This window comes from Microchirus variegatus (assembly GCF_963457635.1).
Source record: "Microchirus variegatus genome assembly, chromosome: 1".
Lineage (NCBI taxonomy): Eukaryota > Metazoa > Chordata > Actinopteri > Pleuronectiformes > Soleidae > Microchirus > Microchirus variegatus.
In genome coordinates, this window is record NC_139802.1 from 42,228,684 (window position 1) to 42,238,962 (window position 10,279).

General features: G+C 42.4%; 2 protein-coding genes across 2 annotated transcripts; both read right to left on the reverse strand.

The window, feature by feature from the left end:
* Nucleotides 1–933: 933 nt before the first annotated feature.
* On the reverse strand, nucleotides 934–4,474 carry epb41l4a (erythrocyte membrane protein band 4.1 like 4A; the record flags this gene model as incomplete). The annotated part of the gene is made up of 14 exons (XM_083909202.1): nucleotides 934–1,024; nucleotides 1,167–1,217; nucleotides 1,498–1,560; nucleotides 1,631–1,699; nucleotides 2,733–2,815; nucleotides 2,919–2,982; nucleotides 3,123–3,211; nucleotides 3,356–3,443; nucleotides 3,523–3,604; nucleotides 3,697–3,794; nucleotides 3,878–3,956; nucleotides 4,045–4,090; nucleotides 4,187–4,291; nucleotides 4,379–4,474. The coding sequence occupies 14 exons, from the start codon at nucleotides 4,472–4,474 to the stop codon at nucleotides 934–936; spliced, it is 1,104 nt and encodes a 367-aa protein (XP_083765328.1).
* A 921-nt stretch (nucleotides 4,475–5,395) lies between these two features.
* Nucleotides 5,396–10,004, reverse strand: fsd1l (fibronectin type III and SPRY domain containing 1-like; the record flags this gene model as incomplete). Its single annotated transcript, XM_083909319.1, has 13 exons — nucleotides 5,396–5,548; nucleotides 6,102–6,190; nucleotides 6,274–6,528; nucleotides 6,868–6,950; nucleotides 7,510–7,639; nucleotides 7,729–7,827; nucleotides 7,921–8,148; nucleotides 8,230–8,351; nucleotides 8,686–8,708; nucleotides 8,802–8,903; nucleotides 9,008–9,139; nucleotides 9,257–9,352; nucleotides 9,990–10,004. 13 exons carry the CDS (start codon nucleotides 10,002–10,004, stop codon nucleotides 5,447–5,449), a joined length of 1,476 nt encoding a protein of 491 aa, XP_083765445.1. The 3' UTR covers nucleotides 5,396–5,446.
* Nucleotides 10,005–10,279: the final 275 nt, after the last annotated feature.

Sequence of the window (10,279 nt, forward strand, 5' to 3'; positions counted from 1 at the left end):
CAACAAAAAAACAAGATGGCCGCCTTTTCAGGGATTTGCCGGTAAATGGCAGGAAGTGTCGGTTGTCTTGGTAACGGGAAGAGGAGGAACGAGCGCCATCTTTGCGCTGGAAAACAGGAAACAGTTTTAATATGACTGACTTACCGACGACATCACTGAAGGACACTCTTTTTTTTGACTGACACCCACCAGAGGTCTGACGCCGACGCCCACTGGCGATGTCGCCGCCTCCTCGGAGATTGACGCGCTCTGATTGGCCCGTGTGACACTCTGTGGGACACAGACATTCAAGTTCAAGTCCTGTCCCCTTTGTCTGTCCTACCTCCCTTATTTCCTTCCTTCCTTCCTTCCTTCCTTACCTCACGTCCGTAAAAGGTATTTCCTCTGTCTGTCTGGTGAGGGAAACACTGGGCTCCACCAGCTGCTTCCTGTACACACACACACACACACACACAGATGAATATATAAGTTATTTATTAAATATAAGGTAAGTATTGTATAATGTAAAGTAAGAGTCTAAACCTCCCGTGCAGTGCTTCAGAGTCACCTGCAGGGGGAGCACCACATAAAACCTGTCTCTTCCCAAATCAAAACGTGCAATAATTCAACAAAGTAGCTTAGCTTAGCTTCTTAGCACCAAGGAAGCCCACTCTCTTCTCACACACACTTACTCGATGTGTTGCCATAGAAGACCATCTGGACTCCGCCTACAAAGAAAAGCATTAGCATTAGCATTAGCCAAAATGGCTATATTTTTGAACTGTGCTAAATTGTTAGCATGGTGTATGGTGTGTAGAGTAAGGAATTAGCATAAGCATTAGCAGTAGCACTGGTCACTTCACCAAAGCTTCCACATACAGGTCTCTGGTCACCATGGCGACCAATGCTAAATGAATACATAAGTTACATGTATCAATAAATAAAGACTTCATGTCACCGGTTCTTTCGTCGTCTTTGTCGCTCGCTGTTACTCGCTGTCTTCTCCGATTCGCTGCCGCTGCTTGTGTTGCCGCGGGAACGAGATCTACGAACAAAATGAACACTTAATTTTGTTTTCTTCTGACGTCTATATTTCTGAACTGAACTGAACTATGCTTCATTTCTATTTTATGTCTTAACTATGTTGCGTTACACTTTTGCACCAGGCATTAGACCACACCCCTCACCTCCTTCTGTGCTCTCTGATTGGTTGATCATCATCTAGGCTTCTGCATCGCCTGAAACAAAAACAGGAACGGTTAGTTAGTGAGTTAGCTTGTTCAGTTGTTAGCTAATTCGTTTGATAGTTGGTTAGTTAGTTAGCTTGTTTAGTTGTTTGCTAGTTAGCTCATTTGCTTGATAGTTGGTTAGTTAGTTAGCTCATTCAGTTGTTACCTAGTTAGCGCATTTGTTTGATAGTTGGTTGGTTAGTTAGCTCGCTCTTTCGCTGCTAGTTGGTTGGCTAGTTGGAGACTAGCTGGTTGGCTAGTTAGTTAGTGCGTTAGTTTGTATGTTTACCTCTGTGATTTCGTATCTTTGTCCTCTTTGGTTGTGGGCGGAAACCTTGGGTTGAACAGGCCTCTGAAGACAGATGACAGATGATGAGTCGCATGTCTATGTAAACAATGAAACTCCTCACTTCCTGTTTCACCTGGCAGTGTTGCCGCTTTCCCAGGGTGCACTGGGCTTCGCATGATCCTCCTTTGCTCTACCTTCTGACCTGCAGGTACAAGGTGACATTGTGATATAATGCTCTCAGCCAATGATATATATATATCAGGAGACATGATCAGCAGGCTCTCGCCTGTTAACAGCAGGTGGCGCTGTCTGTGTCTTCACTGGTTCACTGCTGACACTCTCTGGTGTGTGATGTGTGGCTGAGAGAGAGACAGAGAGAGTCAGTAAAATTAAGTTATGATTCTAAAAAAGTTAAGAATATATTCACATTAAAGACAACATACTGGGTTGTTTAGGTCTCATACAGAGATCTGCTGTTGTTGTTTTGTTGTTGACACTTTTGTTTCGACGCATGCTGACGTTTAGCCAAGGAAAAGCCAGAGTGGGCGAATGAGCAATGCTGCAAATAAACAAAAAAATAAATAAATAATAAAATTAAATTAAATTAAAATAAATGATGTCATGTAAATGTTTCTTTGTTTACCTGTTGTGTCTCAGTTTGTGTGTAACAGGGTTTGACTCAGACATCCTGAAACAACCAAGAGTTAATTAGTAAACAGTTACCTGCTATTCTTTATGTAGCGGTGACATTTTAATTTATTTAATTAAAAAATTTTAAGGTTAGGCTGAGGTCAGGGTTATGGAGACCTGTGTGTGTGTGTGTGTGTGTGTGTGTGTGTGTGTGTGTGTTTTGTACTTGCAGCATACTGAGGACCAGTGAGGGTTTTTAACCAACAAAGTGAGGTCATTTTTACAAAGTGAGGACATGTTGGCCAGTCCTCACTTTGTTTTCATTGAAATCACTTCCTTAGGTTGTAAACATGCTATACTCTGTTTTTAGGTCCTCAATTTGGTACAACAACCCATTTTCCAGACATGGCGTTTTACACACTTTTTGCTCTGGGGCATCACCTGCAGACATGTTATGGTACTGCACCCAGTAGTTCTTTCTAGATGTCATTCATGAAGTAGATATATTTGTAATTGTGTTGATTTATAAAGTGGAAATGCTGGTCCTCAGTAAGCAGCAAGTACAATAATGTGTGTGTGTGTGCGTGTGTGTGTGTGTGTGTCACCTGAAGAAAACGTGATGTTCAACACAACTTCTCCACAGACGTTTACAGTCTGACGTGTGAAAGAAAAACGACGTTTCTGAGCCCTGAAACACACACAAATACACCTGTTATTACTTTCTTTCTCTGTGTTGTGTTGGCATTAGCATTAGCATTAGCATCAGCATCAGAATGTCAACAGGAACTCACTTGTTTTCCAGCGACTCTGAGCTCAAACGTCTCGTTTTTAAAGTGCAGTCTGGTGATTCGCTGCCTGAGGAGAAAAGTTTAAGTTGTTAAGGTTCTGTCTATCTTTTAAATTCACTTACATTTACTCTAAAACTAAAAAAAAAAAAACTAAAGAGCGATCAAAGACGTGTACATAGAAGAAAAATGGTGAGGTCTCACTCCTACCACAAATATTTTCCCACCAGCACTTTGTTCTTATAGATGACCACGCCCACTGGAGTTGGACCCAGGAAGTACTCGGACTGGTTCTCCCCCTGGCAAAGAATCATGGGAGTGATGGCAATGAAAATGGATGAAATATTCCATATTTATTGATTGATTGAGTGATTTGTTATTGTTTCTACATAAATTAGTAATTTGACGTTATAATCCATCGTTATTCTGATTATCGCTCTTACGTAGGCGTTGAACAGAGAGACTCCATACATCTGCAGAGAGCTGCACTGGGACAGGAAGAGATTCAGAGCCTGGGGACGAGAGACGCCGCTGCACAGAGAAAGAGAGTTTGTGAACGTGTTTGTTTACCTTTGTCGTAAATATCGTTTACACGTCTCTACGTTTATACCTCAGCGACCTGTAGATGTTTAGCGTTTCCTGGTTTTCGTCAGGGTCCAACATGTCTGTGGCGCCGTAATCACCTCGCTCCACTAACAGTGGAATTGAACAAGAAAAAAAATATAAATAAACATCAATAAAACACATTAATTTAACATATTTATATGTTTTTATTTGACGTCACCCTGCGTCATCAGCGCAAAGAGGCGTGGTCTGAGGTGGGCGGGGCAAAGCAGGCGACCTCGGCGGACGTCCTGACGAAGCTGCAGGTAAAACTGATGCCTGCGAACGATCAGTCATAATCAATCGATCCGAAGGATGTCAAATTACCACATGACAAGTTATTAGTCATTTTAAAACTTTACCGTGTCGTTTCATGCTCGAGCTTCGTCGGATCCTCGGCGTAAAATTTCACGCCAAAGTAAAAAATGTAAGGAGGCCCAACTGAGACAAAAGAGATAAAAAAAAGACTTTTGAAAAAAAAAAATAAACAAAACAACAAAGAACTTTCATCATAAAGTGAGAAACGTACGTAGGCTGCGATGTTGTGACAGCGTCTTTGAAGGATCCAACCAGTTCTGAAACAAGCAGGTTTTCACACTTTGAAATAACTTTATTTAAAAAAAATTACTTTATTAACATAACAAGTTATTAGCGCCGACTAAAACTCGCACCGTTTGCTGTTTGTCGTCACAGAATCTCAGACCAAAGAAGTCGACCTCGACCACGTTCAGGCGAGAAAACACCTGCTTCAAAATGGCCGCTGCCTTTGAGGATTTCTGGGGGAGGGAGGGGGAATGGGGACGAGTGACACCACAATTCAGTGTGTGTGTGTGTGTGTAAACAGACAGGAAGTGCTCGCTCACCTTTATGCCTTGCTCTGCCGTCAGCGGGAATTTGGTCTCGTCCAATAGGAGGACTTCTCCATAGAATTCCTCCCGGTTGCCACGGAAACAGGCCATCGACCTGCAGCAGATACCAACTATTCAGGAGCCTGAAGAGATGATCACTGAATCATCACATCGCTATTGTTTGTTTGTTTGTTGAAAAGCTTTTCTCCAAACACAACAAACAACAGATGCATTGTGGGAAAATAAAACGGTTCCACTCGTTCCCTTCTCACCTTTTCCGTCTCGTCTCTCCTCTTCCTTCTTTTCCACAGTTTCTTTTCTTTTCCTGTGTTGTCCTGTTGTCATGGAAACAAGCCCCTCCCCCCACCCGCTCCACTGTTTAAAATTTCGCTGTTGCCATGGAGATGACCTCCTCACCCCCCCTCTCTGTGTCTCAATGTTTGTTTTATTGTGATCAGAAATGTAATATTTACATTAAAATCATACAGTAAAAGTATAAAATATTTTTTTTAAACACAAATATTAACAGATTATGAATAAAAAATTCAATAAAACAGACAGAAGAACAAATTAATAATGTTTATTTTTATTTTTCACAGCTTATCAAAATTATTTGTTTGGACAGTCTGCTCTCACCTTCAAAATAAATCGCTAGCTCTAATAAAGTTTTTCAGAATAAAAGCTTTAAACACATCAAAATATAAGACTTCCTGTTTAATTCAATAAATGGGGGAAAAAAATTACAATTGCTTCAGATTAAAAGCCCTTTCACAATAAAATGTAGACTTTCAAACTAAAAGCAGTCAGAAACAATCAACGGCTCATATTTAAAATATATATTTATATTTTTAATTTTTTTAATTCATGTTTCATGATAATTAACTTTATTGATGTGTCACACCTTATCATTCATAAATAGAAACATATTCTCTACCTTTAAAAATACTAAAACAATCCATAACTTTTTTTTTCTTCTTAAAAACAGCTTTTTCAAATAAACATTTCATGATAAACAAATTCTACGCTTTACATTTTACTCATAAATAAACTTTTTTTTTTTAAATCACTGATGATATGAAACATTTACTGGGACAAGTCGCTCAGGCTCCGACTGGTGGAGAGGAAACTTTCTATGAAGCTCGGCACCTGAAGACCCGTCACCACGGTGATACCGCCACACCACACCTGCAACACAGTATTACTGAGTATAGTAGTACTACAGTAGTATTACAGTACTTACACTACAGTAGTATCACAGTACTACAGTAGCAGTGTTGTATGGCTGTAAAATTACTGCTCTAGTACTGTAAAGAAAATCAATTCAGTGAAATATCGCAACACAATATCTTAAGTATTCCTTATTATTGTACTGCCTGAGTGTGCTGTTCACGTGTGTGACTAGATGGCGCTAGTGAACAGTGCTTTGGTAAGCCAGTGTTAGAAGAAGACTGGGTTAAGCTAGCTTGTTAGCCAGAATTTTGCATATTTTGGTAGCGTTAAAAAAATCGTTAATAGTTTCAGTCCACTAGATGGAGCCACGTGCTCACTCTCATTAGAACTGTTTTGTGAGTATAGCAGAATATATGATGAAGTATTTTTGCAATATCATGACATTATTCCCAACCATAGTACTGAAGTACTTCTGTGTTGGCATTGTAGTACTAATGCAGATACAGTATTGCAGTACAGAGTTAGCGTATGTAGCAGTAGCGTGGACTAGCGTCAGTGCAGTACTCACAGTGAAGGCGGGGACGAGCGGCTGGCTGAACTTTGTTTTGAAGGAGTGAAGAAGACGACGTTGATCGACGTCGAGGAAACATAAATCGCCTGCGACACAAATGCGAAAATGAAATTTTAAAAAATAAAATAAAACCACGACATGACGAAAAAATCAAACGTTTATTTCGTACCGTTGTCGTAGTCGCAGTAGATTCCGATTCGCTGAGGCAGCAGCCAATCCAGCGCCTTGGCTCGGTTGTTGTGTTTGGCTGCCAACGAGTTCTGCAGCCACTGGCTCGCGTGGACGCACCACGAACCGGCGCTTTTCCCTAATTGGTCGAAGCGGCCCAGGCTGGACCGGTAAGCCACGCCCACACTGAACGACTTCCAGTCGGCCAAGAGGCGGAGCTCCCAGTAGTGGCAGCCGCCCGTCATCTCCTGGTCACCTGAGAGAATATTTCAACATTTCAAGGCGCCATACGTAAGAATGTGGCCAAAAGCGGTTACTGCATTCAAATTCAAAATACAGAGGTCTCTTAGGTTTCGTTTTCTGACTTAACTGGCAACCCGTGGTTGCTCAGCAGCTGAGAGTCTACTGATTGCGGTAGGTGGCGCCACATGCAAAAACATGATTTCAAAACATAAACAGGATTTGCAAATATTTTGGCTGTACTGTTGTTGTTGGTGAGTTCAGTTTGTTATATGAACATTATTCCTAATAATGCACCTTTAATAGAAAATAATAACACGTATATTTTCAAAATAAAAGTCTTTTTCTGTTTTACCCAGCACTGTGTACGACTCTCCAGCGAATCTGTCGCGACCCGTTCGGTTTCCCGCCTTATTGGGCGACGGTGTCGCACTTCTGCTGCAAACAAAATACAGCAATATTAAAAAAAAATAATAATAATAATAATAATAGACAGGAGACGTTTCCAGGGAACAAACGTGATTAGAAAACAATGAGGTGGAAAAAAGCCAATGACGTCAAAGCTGAACGATGAAGCTGTAAAACATGGATTCGAACATGAACTCAACGAAACCTGAAAGAGAGACCTTTTCTCAACAATGTTTCTGTGCAACAACAATAACACTAACGTGAATTTGCGGTCAAAATTAAAGAATTAAAAATCGGTCTCAAAAAACAAACATGAATAGATGTCATCGAATTATCAAACAAACACTGATATGATGTCGGCAGTGATGCAGGTGCTGCATGGGAGGAGACATGGTGGATGGAGAAGGTGAAACGGCGGTCGCTAAGCAACCGGTCGTCGACAGCGGTTTCTACCTGAGTTTGTCGGAGAGGACGCGGTACGGAGACTGAAGAGGGACAAAATATGACATCACGTGACCTGAGTGTTCTCCATTATTTACAGATTGTGCAAACGCATTGATGACCGAGCGTCGGCGATGCGTCTCCTCACCTGCTTTTGCAGTCTTTGGCTCTGAGCCGGGGGTCGTGACCTTTGACCCGCTGAGGCTCCCAGGTGACCGTGTCGCCGTGGACCTTCAGCTCAGCGTGAGCCGTTGCCGCGTCGAAGCCGAAGTTAAACGCTGCAAAACGAAGAGGATTAAAGAGTTTCGTACGGCGACGTTTTCCCGCCGCAGCTAGCTCATTCGCTGCTGTTCGCTCATTTTTTCACCTCTGGTTTCCATGGCGACGGGCTCAGAGAATTCCCCAGCGGCCGTTTTGTTTTTGGCTCGCACGCGAAACACGATGAAGCGGAAATCAAACTTCAGATCTGAAAAACATCATTTTTTCCCATCCATAAAAGTTAGCGATAATAACTTTATTAAATGAAATGAAGCGAAAATGACGCTAACACTTTCCTCACCCGAGATGGTGACCTGGGAATCTCCGATGTCGCCGATTTTTTCCCAGCATGCCTCCGCCGCGGCTCTCAGCGAGCCGTCGTGGCTCGCTTTGCGATACTCGAGTTCGTAGCTTTTGATCGGTCCGGCGAAGTCGTCGCCGTCGCCCTCGTCGGCCGGTCGCCAGGCAACGGTGACGTTGTTGTTGCAAATGACGCACCTGGAGACGTCGATCTCTGGAGGTCTGGGAACTGTGAAAACCATTTCAACCAATCACAGCTGACCTAGTAAAGTATTGATTAGTGATTGGGTGGGCGTGTTTGATGGCTCACCTGGCAGGAATTCAAGTCGCTGAAGCCCCGCCCTCTCTGCACTGAAGTCCACAGTGAACTGCGCCATGTTTTCCGACACAGACGGACGAGTCGTCAGCCGAAACGCTGGCGCCATCGTTACCCTGGCAACGGGAGGGGGGGTTGGGGGGTGGCAGGTCCCATCGGATTGGAAGGGGGTCCCATGTTTGGGGGGCAGGATTGGTATGTTAGGGGCGGGGTTAATGTGTTATGGGGTGTGGTTGTGTTAATTGGGGTGAGGTTAACATGCAAATGATTGAGAGCTGTGATTCATTAATAAAGCTTAACATTAGAAGCAAAACAAACAAAAGAAATAAAAAATGTTACAGAAAAGAAAAACAGAATATTGATACGTTGTTATTATAATATCTGGTGACATCGCATATTGATTTATAATTGATTGACATGTCAGGTGATTGATTGACAGGTCATACAAACCTTTCTTTGATTTGTTTTGCAGCCTGGAAATAAAGACAAAATACTGATGATCAAAAAATGTTTTATGTTTGAATGTTTGTTTAAAATTTATATTTTTTTATGTATATTTTTCTAACCGTGAGGAACTCTTCTTCTGTGGTGATGCCGAGCGTTTGGTTTGCGAACTCCAGCAGCTGCTCGCACGACTGCAGAGCCACTTTTCCCTCCGACAGCTGCTCCTGAAAAACAACATAGTTTTCAACAAAATGAGAAAATTAGAATTTCAAAATCAAATCAAGTTTACAAAATTCAATGACAATCGCGAAAACATCAGATTCCGCACCTGAAGCTCCGCCTCCTTCCTGTGCTTCTCTTCTGTGATGATGTCGCGCAGCTCCTCGCCTCGCTCGTGGAGGGCGGAGCTCAGCAGCTCAAGCTCCTCCTCCAGGTCTGTCGTCACCTTGCAGGACTCCCTCTGATTGGACAAAGTTTACTTTCAGGTTTTAAAGCCTCATTTTCCGATGCCTGACGTTTCCGCCTCAATCCCACTTCCCACTTCCGAGTTCCAGTATAAATGGAACGCCCCCCTCACCTGTAGTCCCACCAACGTGTTGTCAACCGTTTCCAGGAAGTTCTGCAGCTCTTCATTTTTATTGGCTAATGTGCTAATGATCCTGCGAAGAGCTTCCTGTTTCCCAAACAAACACACAAAAGCAGATTATTAGCTTATAATCAATATAAATATTGACTCAATGAATCCAGGGACAGTGTTTAGCGTCACATGATCTGTTACTGAACACACCTGTGCTTCAGGTTAGCATGCTAGCATGTGAACTGTGTTGTTGCTGTTTTGTTTATTTTGGAATTCCGTTTCTGATTAATTCCATCTACTGTCTGTGACGTCACCAGTCAACACGGGGAAAGGTAATGCTGTCACGTGACCTAATCACCTGCCTAATACCAATTATTATTGAAAACAAATATCAGTGTTTTTTTTATAAGAGTAAGGTGGAGTTACACTGACAGCAAAGACAGGGGTCGAATGACGTCACCTGAGCACGTGATAATCGATAACTTCACGATCGGTGATTGAAATATTCACTCCCGATATTGACTGGACCAGAGAGAGAGAATCCGCCATTCAAAGTGATACTCACTCATCCGGAGAGAGAGAGAGAGAGAGGGGGGAAAGGTCGCGAGACTGACTTGGTTAGACAGCTAACGGTAAGCTAACTTCCTGTCTCTCTCTCTCGCCATACATTTAATAAGTGTGTCGCTCTCATCAGACTGATCAGATATCGATCATTAATCGATCAGAATCTTACCTTTTGACTGTCCATGATCAGAGAGAGACGGGGGGCACAGTCCGGAAGTGACGTCATACGTCACAGGCTCAGTTTACGCCTGTGCCGTCAAAATAAAACGCTTGATAGAAGGGGGGGGAAACCCGAACAGCGGTGTTTTACTATTTTAATATTTTAGCGATATCGACGTATAAGTGTTTACAGATCATCTTTAGTTGAAAAATAAATAAATTGTTTAACAATTCGCGAATTACAGTCGCTTTCTACACAAGCCTTCAAAATAAAAGCTTATAAAGCTGAAGAGAAAGGAA